Genomic DNA, 21704 nt, shown 5'->3' on the forward strand with positions numbered 1-21704 from the left:
CATCGAGCAAATAGACACCAATCAGTATTTAATTACACACAGTGGAAACACTGTTCAACACCACCTGTGGGGAGTCCCAAAGCATATGTAGACACATTTTAATACTTTCAGGGCATGACACTGCAAATGCGGAGTCATATTATTTCAAATTACCTCAATGCAAAATGGAAAAAATGTTGCTAACTGACATCACATTAATCTATTCAGACTCCTTTGTTTCCCAACCTCCTGTAGAGGGTTATGAATACTGGGAAGGTACCATTGATGTAAAGAGTGTATGGGGAACACAAGATTGGCAAATTCAGGGTTGGGAAGCTTTGTTTAGACCATGTCTTATTCCTGTTCATATGATCTTCTTCGATGACACAGCTCAGCAAACACCCAGTAACCCCACACGAGCCAAATTCTACAATTGTCAAACATTCATAACTGTCACCGAGGATGAACTAAATGCTTGGGTTCAGGATGGTACCTAGAATTCCACACTTTCAAGTCCAGGTGGGTGGTTATTGTGGCCAACAGACACAGACAGGTGTCAGGCACATTTTGTTAATTCCTCAGGGGGTTTAAGGATTAGCCGGCTGGACCCTTGCTTTGTCTTGGGTCAACACTCGGGTATATTAACCAACAATGGTTACCCACTAACAATTTATCAGCAATTAAGGAATATCTTAGTCTCCTATCAGAGGAAGTAGACTTGCAAGTTTTCTTGCTAGGTCAAAGAAGGTCACACGCTAAACGATTCCTGTATGCCATGTACTATGAAATATGGAAGCTTTTTCAAATGGAAGCAGCTGCAGGCCAGAGGCAGATACATAAGGACAATTTGGAAAATGCTTTAGCTGTTGTCGATAATGGCATGAGTACTCCGACCAATAGAATATACACCCTTAATGACATTGTGACTTTTGCAACAGATATACTGAATGATGACATGCTATAATATGAGCAAAGTCATCTGCGTTCCATCATGCAGTTAGGTTGAAAGTTACAGAATCTGAAAGATGGCCATGTACCATGGAAATATATAAATAGTAGTGACTTGTTTGCTGCCTTTAATTTTTCCAGGAAGCAACAGATAGTGGCTAAAAAGGAAGCGAGTTACTCCATGCTCAACATAAAAAAGATAGAAAAGCTGCCTTTCACAGTAGCAGAAAGTCCTTCAACAGTTTGGCTCATACATGATGTCATAAATCTGCCAATTTCAAAAAGTGTTTGAAACATTTTGCTGTGGGCAGATACGAGCAGCTAGAACATACCTATATTAAAGAAGAGTGGGTGTTGCCTTTCGGAATCAAGTGTCTGAACGGCAAAACAGAGGTAATTTTGAGTGGAAGTGAATGTGAGACTACTGTTAGTCATTCAGTGATTTGTAAACAGGTATCACTTCACGGCCTTTGCAATGCCGGGGTCACAAACTTAGCCTGCATTCTGAAGGGTGCTCCCGTCCCTTGGACTCATCCAGCATTTCATATGGTTTCAAATGGAAGAGATGTGGTCCTGAATGAACAGAGCTGTTGCGGTATGAGACCAGGAATTGCCTACGTAATTTCAGTCCCCCCCACACAAGAGAGGAGTAGCAGAAATGTGGCCTCACATTGATACTACTAATGTAAATTATGACAAGCTGAGCAGACTAAAGGTGCTTCTGTTCCAAAAACAAGTGGCGTTGATATCGGCCAAAGACGTATGTTCTCCAGCTATCAAGATCATCAGCTGAGATACAATCCCTATTAAATACCAAGTTCCCCAACCACTTTGGAGAGCTGGTTTACAGAATATTCAGCGCTTCAAACATTACTGGAATTGTATATTTCTTCAAGGCTGTTAGGTCTGGATTCGATTTCATCTTCCAGACTGTCTTCTGAGTCATTCCACCAGCTATCCATTCACTCTTTTCAAGTATGTATGGTGGCTTTCCTGTGACTGGCAGTGGTTAGCAGGATACTGCTGCTGCTGTTCCTGATATGCAGTGGTTGTGCCTTCTCAGCTAAATGAAGTGAAGGAGCAACTACCACCAGCCCAGCTATGCCATGATCGCATGGGGCAGTTCTTTGGTGTTCCACTTCTGAAAGAGTTGGAGCTTGATTGGTAATTTCCTAGATATGTATAAGTTGCTGTAGCATTTGGATGTGACAGATACTCCAAGACACTTATGTAATTCAATGACTTATTTACAAGTTTATTCAAAGTGACATGTTAATTGCAATATCCAAGTGAAGAAATTCTCAACAATGCATGCACATTTGCGTGCCCAAGCAGTAGTATTTTGTCCTTCCCCATCGTGAGGTGTGGCATCATTGTCCTCATCCTCCACCCTGAGGTCCTGCACCTGTTCATCCCAGGGGACTTTACTCTGCACACGGATGTTGTGCAAAATTGCACACACAATGATCATTTTACATACAAATGGTGGTGAGTACAGTAGTCTCCCCCTTGATATATCTAGGCATCGTAATCGCGACTTCAGGATTGCGCATGCCCACTCCAAAATATTATGGGCGCAGATGTGAGCCACACTGTAGGCCTTCTCAGCTTTGCTCTGTGGATTGACATAGGGTGTCATCACCCATGGCTGGACGTCATATTCTTGGTCAGCTGTAATGGGAGGGGTAAACAGTGTCAGACATGCCCTTTTGTTACTTAGCAACTGGTCTTGCCCAGTATTTGTCTATGAAATAGAGATTTAGATGTGCATCTGGAGCTGTGTGGTTTCCTGTTAGCATGCATGATTGCAGTTGTGTGTGATGGTGTACCTTCCAGTCAAGGGTATACAGGCTTAGGGTCTTAGTGATTGTGTGAATAGTGTGACATGGAAGTTCACCCAGGCGGGAAATGTGTGATGTTGCAGATTATTACACTTGTATCCAGTAATATGGGACCTGCCAATGAGCCATGTTGTGTGAGTTTTCTCCTAGTTTGTGTTGTGTGTGCCATGAGACGCCCCAGACATGGTGAACCTCCCTTGCGCACAGAGCTGTCATCAATATTTCTTGGCAGGCATGCATGGGTATGTGTAGACGTCATGCAAAATGCGGCATAGTGGCTTAAGATATAATGCCATGTCTGGGGCTGAAATATGAGCCCCTGTGGCACATGACAGGGCAGGAAATGTGTTGCTGCACCACCTTGCACCACCATGAAAGGGGAGAAATGTGCCAAATCAACTGGATACAGTGCATTTCTTCCCTCAGCCCCTGCACTGGCACTGAGTCAACTGCCAGGCTCCAACATGGGCACCGCTGCACTATGGTGCACAGATGGCTGTATTGTTGGCTTGATTGATTATGTGCAGGAAGATGTTCCTTCCTGCACATGACCAATCATTGATGGAGATTTATTATTTCGATGTGTCCTGCAGGACAATGGAAAATACTTTGGTGAAATCATGTATTTCTCCAGGTTGCACCATGGATATGCCACCCATAGGGTGGCATTAAAGTCTTTGGGGCTGCTTTAGGTTACCATTTTCCCATAAATGCAGGGTTGCACCAAAATGCAATGGGTGGCACACCAACTGCAATACCCAATGCACACACATTCCATACTAAGAGGCATATTATCAGAAAGTGGCACATTGGTCCCAATGTGCCAGTATTCTTGCATTCACTCTTGCTCCTCCTACCAACACCACGGTTGTGTGGTATTTAGTATCCAACGCACCATGGCTGTCATTACCACAACAGAGTCAGAAGTTTTGATGCTGTTATGGGACTTTGCTGGACTAGTGTCCAAAAATATTTTGATGCTAGTGCAGCACAGGCCAGGGAGATCCATAGATTATGATGGGGTGTCACTTTTACACCTGCCCTGAGAAGGTTTGGGGAATGATAGAAAACATTGTACAGTGAAATCTTCTTGTTTTCACCGTGGCATTTTTTCTGGCATCCCAGCATGAGAACGCCCCCTTGCATACACTATGCCTTATGCAGTCATGATATGGTATAAGGGTTCGCAAAGTGGCAAAATGCATGCATATTGCCAATTTGTAACATGACACTGGTGAATGACCACCTTAACAGCCCATTAGCATCATAGGTGGCACTAGGACAGCACAAGGGGCACATAAATATGAACCTAAGTTATATGCGTGAAGGTGCAGCATTTACAAGATGGCATTAAGACACAACAAGTGACTTGAAACTGCCTTGTAGATGCAGAGTGGACATTGCTCTACCAGAGCATCAGTAAAATTGATGCTTTAGTGGAGCATGGGTCTTCTACTGAGGGCCCTATGTGAGGGTAATGTGCATTGGATGTGTGAAGTGATGCATGTTGCATATGTGTTGATGAACAGTAATCCATGAGTCCGTATCCATGTGTGCAGAGTGTGGTGTGTGCATAGTTTGGCCCATATGTCTCATTTGTTGTATGTGTTATGTAGTGTCTGCTAGCTTACCTATGAGTAGTCCATTTCCATATTGTCTGTCCTGGAAACATTGGTTGATGATTGAGTGCCTGAAGATGAAGGCATCATGGGCACTGCCAGGGTAATTAGCAGGGACATTTGTGAAGAGCCCCCAGTGGTCCACAATGGCCTGGACGTTGTTTGAATATGTGTGCTTCTTGTTGCAGTACAGGTGTTCAGTTGTAGCCGGAGGTTCGAGTTGCACATGCGTGCAATCCATGGTATCCAGCATGTGTAGAAACCCGGCGATGGCATAGAAACTTTCTTTTATCTCCTTCTGCAGTTGCTGGGTTTTGGGGAAGAGGATGTGGCGAGGAGTTAGACAGATGATGGCATCCAGTGTGGTTGGCAGGAATGCAGAGGAGGGGTGGGATATTCCACCCACTCATCCTGCAGTTGTTTGGAAGGAGCCAGATGCCAGCATGTGCAACACAGCCAGGATATTTGTCAGGGGTGGTATGTCTGCTCTTGACATGATAGAGGGTGCTATTTGTTGGAGCAGCTAGGTGATGGACTCCCACTTTGGACGATAATTTCGTATGATGTCATCCTCCCTGATGCCAATAATTGATGTTCTTTGACGAGAGATGTGCTCCCTCCTCCTGCGCTGCCTTTTTGTTTGCTGTGGTTGTGATGGTGGGTGATGCAGTGGTGCTGGTAGTGCTGGTAGTATTTAGTGTCATTGCTAGCACTGTCTGCATGTACCTAGTTAGAGCAGTAGCAGGTTGTCAGAGTGTATTTAGTGTTCTCTCCTTATATCCCTGCGCCTGTGCGTTGAAATAAACTTTGAAGTTGGCCTGCAAAATTATAGGTGTCTGCTACTGATTATTGCATTATTAATGCTCCTAAAATTGGGCATGATTTCGCATTTGAGGGACAGTGCTGCATCCAAGAGGGTGGTGATGGGCATTAATTCGGCCATCCTGATAGACGACTGACCATCAAATTTAGAGATGAGCATCAGTCTAATGGTCATCTCTGTACTTTGAAGAAAACCACCATCAGAGCAGTCCTTTTTAAGGTACAAAACTTTGGTGGACAACTTCCTTCGGGTTTGATAGCCAGCCATCAAACTTTAAAACATTTTTAGTTTTTCAAAACCAAACTTCAAAACTGGGAGTTTGTTTCTGAAAAACAAAATACCAATGACCCTTTCATTGTGCATAGTTTCTCCGAGGGTATGAGGATCATTATTGTTTTTTCCTATCCCTCACTGCCAAATTTGTTTTGGTGGTGATGGACACAATAAAGAGGACATTACACCATTCACCTGAATAGTGTGGGTGGTGTAATGTCATTTCTATAATGGTCCTTACACTGTGAGGCTGTAGAAGAAAACTTCCTGAATACATGTGGCTGCTGCTTTTTCAAGAAGGCATGTTTGAGGAAATATGATATCACAGCTAAAGCTACTCACTTTGGAACCTGAGAAACGGGTTTGAGCCTTGGCTTCAGCATGTGACTCTAAGCAAATTAGTTATTATCTCTGTGTCTAAAAATGGGAAATTATATAATTACCACTTGATCCTTTTAGTAATGTACAGCAATGAATTGCTTCTGAGCTAATTTTGCACTATATAAATATCCATAAATATATCTTGATGCTTTTGAGGATCATGTTAGTAATTGCAGTTATATTGCCTGCTCATTTGGATGTTTTCTTCCAGGATGAGGGGGCATTTTTCATTTTCTTTTAATTTGTGCTTGCTAGGGTTGCCCTGGAAGTCCTGAACTGAAAACAAATACATCAGATCAGCCACTCTAAATAAGGTGGAGGGTCTGCTAAGCATACACTAAAGGCCTCAACCCTATTGGTCAATTGGTGTAGGGCTTCCAATGGTGGAACCAGTGGGGCACAGTCATCTGAAATAGGATTGTCTGCCCAGCTCAAAATGGGGCAGGTGGACTATCGGTTTAGTTGACCGAGTACTTTATAATTTTTGTGGAGATGCACACTGTCTTCTATACTCTAAATCAGGCTATTAGCTTTTAGAATCCTGATAAATTTATATCACATACTAATTATCTGACAATTCCCTAAGAAACCTTTATGAAAAGTAAAGCATTCTAAGTAAGATGACTACCATTGTGAATCCTCCTTGCAGGGCATTGGTGATTGGGGCTTGCTTCTCCCCTGTCACAGAGGCTGCTGCAACAGTGGATGCAGGCAGCAAGAATATGTAGCCTGTAGTCTGGGTCTGAGGTCTCCTGGAACCCTCAGGTCTCCTGGTGGTGTGGAGGCCTGAAGGCCTGATAGCCCCAGATAATGCTTGGACCTAGCTAGTGATCCACAATGGACTATTTATGATGTGGGGATTGCTGGGGTGACATGGTGTAGAGTGGTCAAGAGCACAGCCTCTAGGCCTGAAATCTCTGAGTACTACATTGTGTGACCCATGGCTACTATGTAAGACTATAAACTGGTGGCTTAAAATGAAGTCAGACACTCAGGTTTTAATATAGTAGTTAGGGTGACGTGTCATGGGATCTCCCCCTTGAGAATGGGAACTTGTCAGAGGCAGAAAAGGACTGGAGACTGTTCCAACAGGGAGGTTTTTGTGATATGAATTCCAGGCACCTGGGGGCTCTGAATATGAAATACAGGAGCAGCACAGTTACGGCTGTCTTGTGCTCAGATCACTGGTCAGCAAGGCCAGTAACTACTCCGCTTAGTTGTTTAGTTTGGCATGCAGAGGAGGCATTGTGGCCACAAATTGGAATTGTTTGGTCTAAATCCCTGTGCATTGCTCATTTACATGTGCCCCATAAACGGGCAGGACATCCCACTCTGATGACTCGAAAGCATCAAGTGTGATATGTTCATCCTTCTCAACAAAAACATGCTAGGCATCCCAGGTCCCTGAACAGAAGACAGCCTCACACCTAACTGCACTTTCAGGAGATCTGGCTCTCTTCTACCTCTGTGGAGTGCCCCTGGAAGCAGTCGGAATTGCTCCCTCTGCACAAAGCCCTCGTCATTTTGCTATCTAGCTGTGGATCTTCCCTGGCTTATCGAGGGTCTTGTGAGGCAAATGCACTGACCAAATAGTTAAAAAAAGGTAGTTGACAGGTTCCTTTCAGGGTGTTACCCTAATAAAGAAGGATCTGAAGGTATACCTTGTAGAAACTTGTAAGGGTCCTGAGTGATAATCTCCACTCCCTCACTATAGACGTAAGTAGAAACATTGCTGACAGGAAAAAAATATTTGACTTTCCTCTAGCTTTCAATGGGCAAAAGGGAGAATCACTTTACTTGGGTGTAGTGGCTGACCAGTGCATGCACACGATAGTAGCACATCTTGAGTTGTAAAACCAAATATTCTTGGACAGATGTGAGGATCATGAAAATAGAACATGAGAGGTAATGTTGGAATCTGGAACTTAAAGTAAGTCACAAAGCTGGAATAGATTTATAAATATCTGGAGGAGATCTTTTGGGGATTTGTAGGAGAGGACCAGACTTATTTTATAAAAAATGCCACAGCTCATAGATTGAGACATAGAGGCGAGAAGGAAAACACCTGACTTCAAGAGAGGAAGCCACCCTGGTTTAGTGGGTGCCTCCATCAGGTTTGATGACCTTTCAACAAACATTTTATTTTTCAAAAACAAACTCCCAACAAATGACTAATGTCTCCCACAAACAGGGAGTTTCTGAATGGGAGATAGGGGTTATCACCTTAATTGTTCTTGTTAGGGTTTGTACACAGCAAAGAGCATGTCCCCTCTCACTGCACTAGTGGGTTCTGTAATAGCTCCCTTTTAAACTTACTATTGAAAGCCTTGTTGTTTAATGTGCTGTTTTGTTTACACATTGGGCCTTGCTTTTACCAAGGCTTCTTTAAAATACTCCTCCCTAGGCCATGTGTTAATCCAACTCATTTGTATAATAACTGAAACTCTGCACACCTTTCAAGAACATGTGCAGCATGTGAGGACCACACCCAGCTCTTCAAACCACACCCAGCTCTGCACACCTTCCAAGAACATGTGCAGCATGTGAGGACCACACCCAGCCCTGTCTATAAAAGGCATCCCCTGAGCCTCACCCAGTGCTTGTGCTCGTCTACCTCCCGCTTACCTGAGAACAGATCCCTCGGCGCTGGCACTCCTGCTCTTTACAGACTTTCATTGACTTCAATGGGCGCAGCTTCTGGCTCTTCCTTCTTCCGGTTTCCGGTTCCTCCTTGCTTCAGCCTCTCTCCTATGAGTAACCTGCAAAAGAGAAGGAAGACAAGGTTAGACTGATCAGTATCTCTTGCCAGCAACAAGTAAGTGCAAAACCTTTTATTACCTGAAAGAACTTTGACAACAATTTCTGGATTCTTTGTCTAGACAATTTGAAACGAAATACCTTCCACGAACATTGTGATTCAAACTCTTTGTTACAAGAATATTTTGCAGAACTTTGTGAAGCAAACATTGTTTTTTCTCATGGAACTTTTAAGAATCGAACAGTGGAAACCATTAACAGCAAGGCAAACAGTAAATCAAGGACTTGCACAAATTACATGCTGTATTTTGATGTAAAAGTACAGTATTTGTTTTATCAAAGATTCTGGAAATATGGGAAAAGTGAGTCTGCTATTGGGAATTTAGGCTTTAGTTATATTATGATGAATGTTTGATATTGGTAATTCTGATAACAATATTTGTTTAATGTTTTAGAAGCTTTACAGTAATAGAAAACACATCCCAGAGCAGTAACACATTCCAAACCTGGAAACTAGAGACCAGGATCCAAGAGGTACTTTTAGAAGAGAATTTCTAATAAATAAAGGGATAGTCAGGAACCCATTTAGGAATAGGTTGCACTTATCTGTTCTTTGTTTATGTTTCATTAGGCACCAGTTTCTACAGAAGTCAGAAAGGGCCGCAGATTTGTGCAGCACTTCAACAGTGGAAACGCAAGAACGGTGTTGTCTCTCTTTTTTATTTTATCCACTTCCCCCTTCCCTTGAGCTTCTGTTCTTAGTGCACTGTTTTAAAAACTAGTGTGCTGGAACAAGCAGTTTCAGGGTGGGGTCGGATTGTCTTCAACCTCCATCAGAACTGAACAAGAACTCAGGTGAGCTGGGCTTTGACAGTTCTGTTTGCCATACGCAATATCTCCTTGACGGTAGCAGACTAAAAAAGGTCCATCAGATCATCTTCTATATAAGGGTCAGGCTTTACTTTGGTGGCCAGCACTCTGTCAGACCATTGGAGTAATCTTTCCATCAACTGTGCCAATGGAGGCACCACTAACAGAAACCTGACAGTCTACTTGACTAGTAATTGTGCAGGCAAACTAAGAGTTTGATGGACAGGGTACTCCCTTACATTTTTGTTTGAGAACCCAGTCTGTGAGGCTCTAAATCTGGCAGTGAGGTTTTAATGAGGACAGAGAGAAACTGCTCCACTGGAACCTTACCATTTATCAATTTTGGGATTTTAGTAGAATTTTACTTATTGCTGCTTTGCTCTTTTCATATTGAAACTTATATCATTCATCCAGCAAACTGAGGGCCTGATTTAGATCCTGGAGGAGGCAATACTCTGTCACAAACATGGCTGCTATCCCGTCTGCGGTATTATGATCCCGATAGGCTATAATGGGATTGTAATACAGCAGACAGGATATCCGTCACATTTGTGACAGAGTAACCCCCTCCTACAGGATTTAAATCAGACCCTTAGGCCCATATTTATACTTTTTTAGCGCTGCATTTGCACCATTTTTTGACGAAAAAATGGTGGAAACGTACAAAATACAATTGCATTTAGTAAATTTGCGGTGCATTTGCGTCATAAAGCGGCACAAATGCAGCGCTAAAAAAGTATAAATATGGGCCTCAATGTCTCTTCAGTGTGCTCTAACTGACGATACAGTATGTAGCAAGCATCTAGTCAACATACCACAATTTATTTCTGATACAATGGATTTCCTTCCCTGCTTTTACCTGCAGCGGATCATGGCTTTGAACAAATTTTTGAAATTTGAAACATTTTACCATCCTTGTCCTGATATTTTTTTGGCTGAGCTTTCTTTCTCTTTGCCACTTATTACAAGGTATACTGAGGAGGATGGACAATTTATAGTACGCATTAAAATTTATCTCTGAAAGGCAAGTAATTCATTGGGTATGATAAAAAGTACCTGTTTACCTAAATAACATGATATTTAATGCAGGTTTTCGTGATTTCAGCTCTACAATTTGCATTTTAAGGTAATTACAGGCATTTTTAACCATTAAGTTCCTAGAGGTTTTACCTGGAGGAATTTAACAAGTTATGCAAACTTTATTTTGCCGAGTAATAACTTATTATTCTGACCCCTCTGAAAAAGCGGTTTGTGAAGGGGCCAGCAAATATCAGGAAACTCATAATGAGCACCTTTCTGATATTTTGGATCTTACAGTAAGTATCATTGAGGAGGTCACAGACTCCCTCCCACTCTTGCAGCTCATGTACAGTGCCCCAGTCCTCTTTCCACAATCAACATGTGACCCTCAACACTCAGATTTATTGCAGTCTGAATTTAGGATGCAGTTTGTAGAAAATTGCCACCTTTGCATGGTTTCCTCTGAATTTTGCTTGCCCCTTTCTGTTTTGTTTGACTTAGACATGCTAAACAGAAGTTAAGTGCTATTGTTTTGCCTTTAAACACAGTTACATTGCCTCACCCCAATTGACTTATTAATAAACAATTAATACATGACTAATTTAACTTCCATATACCTCCCTAGTACATGGCATGGAAAATGTATCCAGGACTTGGAAGTTAAAGGACACCTGTAAACTGCAGCACTTATTTTGTGGTTCACAGAGTAGGCCTTGAAACATGGCTTCAAGCCTACCATGTGTAGCCTGACTAGCAGCCAAAAAACAGCTGTCTAACATGTCAAAATAACTCTTTTTGACAGGTGGGAAATCCTACTATAAAATATTATTAATTAACTCCTAAGTACATCTTGTCGTCTACAAGGTAAGGAGCCTGATATTTAAAAGTGACAACAAAAAGGTCCTGGATAGAGTGCTTGAATTAATCTTAACTACTGGTAATCGCCTATGCTGCATTCCAGTATATCTTTTCTCGTCCACTAAGGCTGATTTACAAAGGGCTGGGTCTAATCTGATGTGGAATTGTGGACAAAAAAGGAAGGACTGGGATGCTACCCCAAATCATTACTAGTGGTTGAGTTTAGTTTAAGCAACCCACCAATCCCTTTTTGTGCACTTTAGTGCAATGCTTCAAGTTCAACAGGTATAGACAGATGCGGGTCCTGTACTCACTTTGCCACAGGGCCGAAACTGCACCTGCCTAAACTAGGTCAGAACTAGCCTTAATTACTTGTCTTCCCATCCAGAGATGACCTGGTTACCCAGATTGGGCCGGAGTTTTCCTAAAGTCTGATTTGCATATGACTGGGTTTACTTCAGTATGACGCCCTAAGTGTGATGGGTATGCCCAGATGTGGGTTCCATACTCACTTTGCCACTGGTACCAAGTTGCACCCAACTGGAGAGACCCAACTAGGGTGAAACTGGTATTGTGTTGATTGTGATTTGGTTCAGAGATGACTTGGCAGTTTGGGCTGGACAGTACATAGTGTAGAAGGGTCAAGGCTGGAGCTGTTCTGAGGTGGCATTTGGGCAAACAATTATGGACTGAGATACAGCCCCAATTAATTACCAATGGTTGAGGCTAGTTGAAGCATGATTTTTTGTCCTTCCCCCTGGCGCACAGTGGTACTCCTAGTGTTCCTGTGCTTCTGTCCCCTGAACAGTGTGCCCACTGCCACTGACCCCAGGTCCCTGATTGTCTTGGGGGTGAGAGGTGGACTGGGGTCCCTGTACAGATTTGCACACTGCTAATTGACGTGTCCTGGGGACAGAGGTGTAGGGACGTTGGGTAGGTGCTGTGGTGTTGGATACTGATGGTGGAGGCTCTGTGGTGTACTGTGAGCGGGCTGGGGGGGTCCACTGACCAGTGGTCCCTGAAGGGCCAGTTAGTTCATCCAGATCCTGAAGTCCAGAGTTACTGTCATCACTGGGGGCATCTTGTGTTGGGGGACTGGTTAGTTGTGGCACCTCCTTGCAGCTGAGATTGGCTGGGGCACCTGTGGGGATGTAAGTGATGTATTATACTTCAAGTCTGTGACATTTTGTACATCCCTTGCTTCCCCTCTATTGTTGCTGTTGCCCTGCCACCTTTGTTTGTGTATGATGATGGATTGTGTACTTGTTAGTTCTCCATGCTGTGCATGCTTTGGTGATGGGTGTCCATGCAGGGCTGAGAGGACTGTCCATGCATTGGTATGGCATGCAGGGCTTAGCATTAGGGTTAGTCATGTGTGTAGGTGATGTGTGTGGGATGGAGTGGAGTGAGGGGAGTGAGGGTGAGGGTGTGAGATGGCATGCAGTTATGGGGGATTATAATTAGTAAATATCGACTCACCAGTGTCCGGTCCTCCAGCTACTCAAGGGAGTCCCTCAGGATACAGTATTGCCAAGACTTGCTCCTCCCATGCTGTGAGCTGTGGGGGGAAGGTGGGTGTCCACCGCTAGTTTTCTGGGTGACAAACTGGTGCCTTGCTGCCACGGAATGTACCTTCCCCGTAGGTCATTCCACCTCTTCCTGATGTCGTCCCTTATTCTTGGATGCTGTCCCACGGCATTCACCCTGTCCATGATTCTCCACCATAGCTCCATCTTCCTGGCAATGGATATTTGCTCTACAAGTGCTCCAAACAGCTGTGGCTTTACTTTGACTATTTCCTCGACCATGACTCGCAACTCCTCATCTGTGAAACGGTTGTGCCTTTGTGGGGACATGGGTGTTGTGTGGTGTGTGTTGTGCAGAGGATGTTAAGTGATGTGGTGGGGTGTGGGATGTGGGGTGCGTGATGGATGTATGGGTGTTTGTGGTGTGTGTATGTAGTTGTTTCAATGGTCTTCGTGTTTGTCTTGTGGCGCTTATTGGTATTCGTAAAGGGTGGTGTGTGATGTGGGTCTGTGTTTTATAGTGCTATGAGTATGTGGATGTGGTGTATGTATGAGTGTCAGGTGTGTGTGTTTAGTTTTGGCCAATGCTGTTTTGTTTTGTATTAGGGTGGCCATAATGAGCCCGCCGGTGTGTACCGTCAATGGTTTACCGGCGTGGTGATTCGTGGGTCATAATGTGGTGGGCGTTGTTTTGTTGGTGTAACGGTATGGGTGTTCGTACTGCCGCTTTAGCACTGGGATTTACCACCAATGTCATAATGAGGGCCAAAGTTTGATATGAAACTTCACAGGTATAGCTCTTTTAGAGACTTTTATTAATTAAAATAAAGTCTCCCTACTATATCCTATGGACCGTATTTACTACAATGAGGGAAAAATTGATTTGGCTGTTCTTCCTCACCAGGTTTTATAAAACAAATTTTATAAGGCCCCTGCTTATAGTTAAACTGCACCCAACCCTGGAGGCACCTACGACACACCTTAAGGGTGCCTTATAGGTAAACATAAGGTAGTTTAATACATTGGAAGTATGTTTAATTCCAAAGTCGAATTTGCATGTAACTTTAATTTAAAAGCAGCCTGCAAGGCAGTCCTGCCTTTAAATTTACACTGGGTATCTCAGCGGTGCACCTATGGGTGCACCACATATGCTGGGGTCTCTAGACCTACATGCCCTGCCATAGACTAGGGACTTATAGGTAGGTGACATAGCCAATTATAATTAGCCTAATTTGAATACGCATTTTACATAGAGCACAGACCCTGGGAATGGTAAGCAGTACTTAGGGCACCATCAAAGTCAGGAAAACACCAGTAAAAAGTGAAAAATTGAGCAAAAAGTTAGGGGGCCCTCTGCAATCAGCCCAGTTTTCTCACAGTGTCATCCATCAAGTGCATAAGCATATCTTGCAATATGTCAGGGCAATGAGGAATAACAACAGGACATATCCAGTGGCGAGCCAATTTGTGGAAGTGCACTCGAATGATGATACATTTTTCCAGTATTTTGTAATTAATGTCATACTTAGAAATTATATGGGTAGAAATAGAGAGGTGGAACTGGAACTCGATAGTAAGCTCCACTGTGTTGGGAGGGGGGTTGAATATTGATGAAGAACTGTACATATATCTATAATAATGGTATACTCTTAGATTTAGAAGACTTCTTTATTTTTAGAAGCTAGGCATCTTTGTTAAGATTGTTGAGGTACTGCATTTTAAACAAGGATGTATTTTTTGCCACTTGGGACTGATTGACATGAAAGTTCTGTAATTAAATGCTTATCAATGCTTTCCGTGAAAAAAGTGTTTTGCCTATCTTGCTTTGTGTTACAGAGTCTAATTAATTTGCATGTGATCTTTTCTTTTCATTTGAAGTAAAATGATTTTGTATTACTGGTATTTTTTAATTTATATTATTTAATGCACCACACACGTTACTGGTTACATCTCCTGTGTTTGTACATGGTATGTTTCTCAGTTTCATAATCTGCCATTTATGTGAGCACATATAAAAGTAATGCACAACATAGCTTCCTCTGTGTGATCAAGGCTGCGCGCATTGCCAAAATGCATTTCAACAGCTGTTTTGCAAACAAATATTACAACCCCTGCAGCTTTGTGGTGTCAGCACCTATTTCAAACAGAAAGGGTGAGGTTGGTATATTTAGTATGTGTGGGGAGCTGCCTCCGTTTCAGTCTACGCCTCTCTTGGTCGGGAGCACGACGTGTGAGACCACTTGAAGAGAGAAAAAAAGGAAATATACAACTGTATTTATTACACTGAGATAATATTCTGCCTTGTAAATGTCTTAGAAGTACACCTTAATGTTAATGAATCCAAATAAATAGCACATTTTCCTGTCTTGGCTTTTCACATATTATTAATAGTACCATTTCAGCAAACTAAGGTATGGTAAATTTGATGCTCTAAGTTAATATTTGAGAATTGTCATTTCTACCTCAGATCCAACAAAACAAATGTAATTCAGAAGTAGGATCTGTCTGTCCTGAATAACTGACCACAATTTTAATGATACATTTATTTTTCACTTTGCTAGAGCAATTCTGTGAGCCGTCTATTGGCCTTTATCCTGCTGCTGTCAATGTCATATATTCCATTACTTGTGGAGAACGATTTGACTATGAAGATGAGAAACTTCACATCTTACTCAAAGCCTTGTCTGATGGATTTATCACTGTGAGCTCTATCTGGGGACAGGTAACTAAGTAACTAAGAAGTGCAAAACCTATTTGAGCACAGTAGGTACAATTCACAAAATTCACTCTATGATTGGGGACCCATGCACACTTACACAGGCTTAGCATGGTTATAAATATCCACCTTAATACAATTAAGTAACTCCATGCAGAGGCTTACACCTTGTAGTCGGGGTAAGTATCTCAAGTCCCTTATGTGAGTGAATGGGTGGGGACATGCATGACTCTTTATCTGACCATGAACTTACCACTAGTAACTTTAAGGACACATTTTAGACATAAATCTGCCAAAAATAGCTTCTGCATAGTCTATGCAGAGATGTCTGCCTATGTTATGTAAAGTGGAGAATTACACAAAAACAGGCAGAGTAATACATACTTGATTATTATCACGAGTAAAAACAAATGATTACATCCCACACACTGATCTTGATCCTAGTCCAACAGTCTGTGAGATATTGTAGAGCTAGACACCAGCTACAATTGTGTGTTATGGGTTACACATCATTATCACTATTTTAACCTCAGTAATTTTAGTTCTTTATTTATTTTATTTATTTTAGATTGTCATAATTTTGGCAAGGTAAGTATTTATATATAAAGGTAATAAAGATAATGATCTCTGTCAAGCAAGAAAAATTTAAATGCCTTTAGCCATTTTTGGCAGTATCATTAAGCACAACATTAGAAAGTGCTAGCTGTAAAGAACCAAACATTGTAAATGCTTTTACATTTTATGCACCTAATTACAGCTTTAGATTGATCAAAAACCACCCAAGCCAACTTGGAATAAACAAAATCAGCTCCTGACACATGTGTCTGGTTCTTATTAGAACTTGTCAGAGAAGTAGAGCTTGATGCAGACAAAAATGAGTAGCTTGCTTAAGGCCAAATAATAAGCTTACAGTGCCACATACATTTTGCACAAAACATGTAGGGATTCCTGGGTAGTTCTCATATTTTCATCAGTTGCATTGAGGCTCATTGATTCTGTGCTTTCATATTATGCTAGAAAAACAGATATTTGATTAGTGCAGGTCCGCCATTCAAGCTCGTTCACACTCCATGGTATGACAGTAACATGCACTCTCCCTCATGGAAGATTGCACGGTACCACAGTATCATGGGGTGCAAACATAAGTGCTGGCACAGCAGGAGTACCTCATTACCCATGAAAAATTTAAAAACAAATGTGGGTTGGTTGTCTGCAGGAAGATGGGCTTCCACAGGGAGGTAGACGCAGACAACCCCATAATGCCCACAGTGGAATGCCATGTGCTGCAGAGGTCAGGCTGTGGAAGGGGGCTTAGCTGCCTCTGCCATGGTTGGCAGGAGGTCTGGGCTGGAGCTTATGCCATGTGACTAACCCACCGTGCACATGGCCAATGGCGAGCAGGAGTGGGTTGGCCACCCAAGGGGGGATTCGGTGCTGGGCCTGGGTTTGAGTGCCAGATTAGGCCTCCAGCCAGACCCTCTGCCCACTGTAAATGGTCATAGGCCATGGACATCAGGAGATGGCTTCCAGCTGGGGGTTTGGGATTGTCAGGCCCTGCATCAAGCTCCCCTTTGGCCATTGCCAGTGGGCAGTTGTTATACTTCTGGGTTGGTTGTAAGGCCTCTGGCCAACACCCCCACTGTCTGTAACTAAAGCCTGTGGACAGTAGGGGGGGGGGTTGGTGGCCCTGGCTTACCTTCCTCTGCCGATGGCTAAAGGATGTGTGCACCAGGGATTGGTGACCTGTATCTTGGTCAGATGCAGGGCCTGACCTATTCCGTCACAGCCCACAACCAAAAGGCATGTGGAGCAGTGAGTTTGCCTTTGGTGGCGAGATTCAACGCAGGGTCTTTAGCCAACTGCCTGGTGCAAATGGCCGAAGTCTGTGAGTAGCAGCTGGCTGGCCACCCACAGGTCATTTGGCATAAGGAGTCTGGGCTTTCAACCAACCCAGGGCTTGGCCAAATATGGGAGACTGAGCACAAACACTGGCCAGAGCCACAGTCCTGCAGCCAACTTACTCCTATGCACAGCAGAAGGCCATGCTCAGAAAACGTTCTATTCACTCTTTGATGTAAATTGTTATAGACGTTTTAAAGAAAATTACATATAAAGAGGTGCTTAGAATGGGTATGAAGAGGATAAAAACTTGGTATATCTGAACAGTTGCCCCTCCAGTTGTTTGAGGGAGATTTTTATCCCTTCCCTTTTTTAGTACCATGGGAACTGTACTTGTCCAGTGGTACAGATAGCTCTGACTTAGTCGGAACTCAGAGGAAAGTGCTGCAGCCTCCATTTTAAGGGTGAGGATCTCAGTCCCTGTGTCCATAAATAAAAGAAAATATTTGTGGGAAGAATAGGATTATTCTGACTCCCTAGCACTTGTGGAGGAGGTGCAGAGGGATCACCATTGAACAAAAATAAAAAAATGTTTTTGTGCTCCAGGTAACACAGAATTCTCACAGTGCTGTTCTTTTGTGAGATACTGCATTACTATCACGAGGGCCATCACTGAAGTTTTACTCCATGGTACCATGCAGTTTTATTTGGGGGATGCTTGAACAGTGTTAAAAAGTGTTAAAAAACAAATATATAAAATGTGTGGAGGGTATCTGTATGGCAATTGGCAGCATGAGAGGGTCTGGCCAGATAGGATAGGGCAGGCAGCCAGCTGCCTGCTCTACATGGCAGAAGGCTGTGTGCAGCAAAGTGTTGGCCCCCATGGGGAATTAGGTGCAAGGCCTGATAGAGGTCAGATCCTGTGGCCAACCCACCTCTATGCACAGCCTATATCTGTGTTCAATGGGGAATTAGCTGCCAGTTGGGATTTGAGCACAGTACCAGTCCAGAAACCAGGCCCTGCAGCCAACCCCCACTCTACAGACCATATGTAGCTTTGGGATTGGGTGCATGTGGGCGATTGGTTGCAAGCCCTGACCAGAGTCTGAGCCCTGCAGCCAACCCTCTGCTGCATGCAGCCTATGGGTGTCTCTGTCAGGGAGTTGGATATCCCTTAGTGTTCGCCTTCCCACCTCCTGCCTGCCCTTCATTCTCCATTTGCATGCACCTAGCCCCTTCATCTTGACTTTCATGGTCAACTTGCTGTTCATGTCTATTCCAGCCTGCTCCTTCCCATAGTCAGCTTGCTGCCTACACCCCTGCTCACTATCCTCCATTCTCCATCGGTGTGGCCCTCCTTTCATGTCTACTATTCTGCCCATGCCTCTCTTGGTCTGTGCTCCATGGTCAGCTTGCTTACATTGACCCCTGTCCTCTGTTGTCCGTGCGCTGACCCTGCTCCCACCCACCTCCCTATCATCTTTAGATTGCTGGCCCTACACATGCCAGTCTGCCCTCCCTGGCTACTTAGCTGCACCTTTTACCCTTTCCCCTGCCCTCTGTTCTTTTTGTGTGTGACCCTCCCCATACTTCTTGCCCTTTGTGGTTAGCTAGATGCCTCTGCTCATTCTGGCCTGAACCCTGTGGCCTGCTTCCTACCGCTGCCCTTCACAAGCTCCAGCCTACCCTCCATTTTCTGTGTGCATGCCCTTATGCCAATTCAGTTTCCATTGCCTCTGCCACCTACCCTCCATTCTCTATGTGCGTGCTCCTGCCTCCTCCCTCCTACAATTCATGCTCCATTGTGCTGCTACTTCCTCTTTTGCCCATTCTCTCTGGTCAGCTTGCTGACCCTCCCCATACCCCTTTTATTCTTGTCCTCTTTTCTTTGTGTGAGCTGCTGCACTCTCCCTCCTGCACTATGTAGTTGATTGTGCTGACAAAAGCCCAGCGGTCTGCCATCCCTGGTCAGCTTGCTGATCCTGCATTTGTCTCCCTTCTTCCTGCCTAAGTTCTCTATGTTCATTCCCCTGTCTCCTTCCTCCTATCATCAGTGGTCTTTTGTGCTGCCACCGCCACTGCAGCTTCTTACTTTTCCTTCTCCCTCCCCCTTACCTCTACCCTACATTCTCTGTGTGAGTGATCCTACCTCATCTGACCTGTCCCCTGTTGTAAGCTTGCTGTCCATGCCCCAACTCCATTCCACATGCTCCTCATTCTCATGTCTGCACCCCTGCCCCAATCCTCCAGACCTCCATGGTCAATTGTGCTGTCTTTTCCTCTCTCACGTGCCCTCCCTAGTTAGATTGCTAGCCCATGTCATCTCTTCACTTGCCTTCCTTCACTGTATGTTTGACTCTGCCCCTCTCTCCTTTCCTTCATGCTATGTTATGATGCTACTGCTTCTGCCACCTACTCTCCCTGATCAGCTTGCTACCCCCTCGCCCCTACCTTCTGTTACCCATATGCATGTCCTTGCCCCAACTATCCTCCCCTTCAGATTTTGTTATTTTGCCCCTGCCTACGTTGATCTGCTTTCTGTAGTCAGCTTGATTCCCCTGCCTTCTGTTCTTCATTTATGCTTCTACCTCCTCCTTCCTGCCTTCTAAGGTCTGTTTTGCTGTCACGGTCTATGTTACCAGCTCTCCCTGATCAGACTGCTTCCCCTACCCCTCCTCTGTTTTCCAGTGTGTGTGCTCCTTCTCTCTCTCTCCTGCCCTTCTGGGTCCATTATACTGCCCCTGCCATTCATGGTCAATTACGCACCCCTGCCTTTTACCCTCCTTCCTCCCATCTGTCCTCCATCTACATGCCCCTGCCGCCACTACCTACCATCCCTTGTCATGATGCTGCACCTTTCCATACTGGCCTGCTCTCCGTGGTGAGCTTGGTGCCCTTTCCCTCCCCCTCTTGCACTCCCTTTTCTGTCACTCCCCCTTTCACTTTCCTCTATTCTCTGGAAGTGCTCCGACCTCCTGCCCCCAGTGGTGTTTTGCCAGCCACTGACCCTGCTGCCTTCCCTCCCTGGTAATCCTGCTGCCAGTGCCCCCTCCCTCCTTTACCCTACCTTCCATTCTTCATGTGCATAAGTCTGCCTCCCTGTCCATGCCCATGCCCCTTTTCTTCATAATCTCCATTCTCTTTGTGTGTGCCCCTACTCCCAACCTCCAGCTCTCTGTGGCTCATTGTGCTGTCACTGATCCTGCCACCTTTCCCTCCGTGGACAGCTTTCTGCACTTACCAATCTCTTCCCTGACCTCCACGCACTGCATGCTTGTCTCTGCTCCCCGCTCCGCGTCCCCTTCATTGACAATGTGTGTGTCTGCCCCCTCCTTCCTACCCTTTGTGTTCCGTTGTGCTGCCACTTCTTCTGTTGCCTGCTGTACCTGGTCAGCCGACCCCCTGACTCTGCCCCCTCCTTCCAGCCCTCCATTCTTCATCTGAGTGCCTCTGTCCCTTCTCTCCTGCATTTAGGGTCCATTATGCTGCCCCTGGACATGTTGGCCACACCCTCCAAGGTCAGCTTGGAGCCCCTGCCTTTGCACCCTCGTCCGAATCCTCTGTTCTCTATCTGAGTGCCCCAGCTCTCTGATTCTTGCCCTCTGTGTCTGGTTGCTGTCCCTACACAATTTGGCCTGCCCTTTGTTGTCAGCTTGGTACTCCTGTCCCTGCCTTCCCCACACTCCCTTCTCCATGGGCTTGATTCACAAAGGTAAACTTATATTTTTGTGTAAGTTTCTTATTTCTTTGGTATTCAGAAACTACAAGTTTATTTCTACTAGTACTAATTTTAAGACTTCAAAAACTCTGGACTCCTGGTAGTGACTCCTCACATAAAAAGATAACCCTGTCCTATCTTCTATATGCGGATTCCTCTGCCCCAACTGCAGAGTCTCCATATTGGTCAAATTACTAGTGTAAGCTTACTTTTGTGAATCAGGCCGCCATTTATGTGTCCCTGTCCTCTCCCTCCTGCCTTCCTCAGTTTGTTGTAATGCCACAGTTACTGCCCCCTGCACTCCTCAAGCTCAGTGTGGTGTCTCTCTCCCTGCCCCTCCTGCCTGCCCTCAATATTCCATCTGTGTGCTCCTGCCCCCTCAACCTACTGTCCTCAGTCAGCTTGCTGCACCCGCTTACACCAGCCTGTCCTCCATGGTCACATTGCTGTCTCTTTATGTGCCTTTGCTTGCCTCCCCTCTGTGATCACTTATGCTGCCCTGCTCATGCCAGGCTGCGATCCATAGCTTGCTGCCC

General features: G+C 44.5%; 1 protein-coding gene across 1 annotated transcript in view; it reads left to right on the top strand.

Annotated features, from left to right (window-relative positions):
• Positions 1 to 21704, top strand: part of LOC138259676 (cytochrome P450 2G1-like) — a 698383-nt gene that overhangs the window by 228590 nt on the left and 448089 nt on the right. The window contains exon 4 of the mRNA XM_069207550.1: positions 15457 to 15617. Within this exon, the coding sequence (XP_069063651.1) occupies positions 15457 to 15617 (161 nt within the window). The remainder of the gene's footprint in view (positions 1 to 15456; positions 15618 to 21704) is intronic.

The sequence above is a fragment of the Pleurodeles waltl genome, chromosome 9 (assembly GCF_031143425.1).
Source record: "Pleurodeles waltl isolate 20211129_DDA chromosome 9, aPleWal1.hap1.20221129, whole genome shotgun sequence".
NCBI lineage: Eukaryota > Metazoa > Chordata > Amphibia > Caudata > Salamandridae > Pleurodeles > Pleurodeles waltl.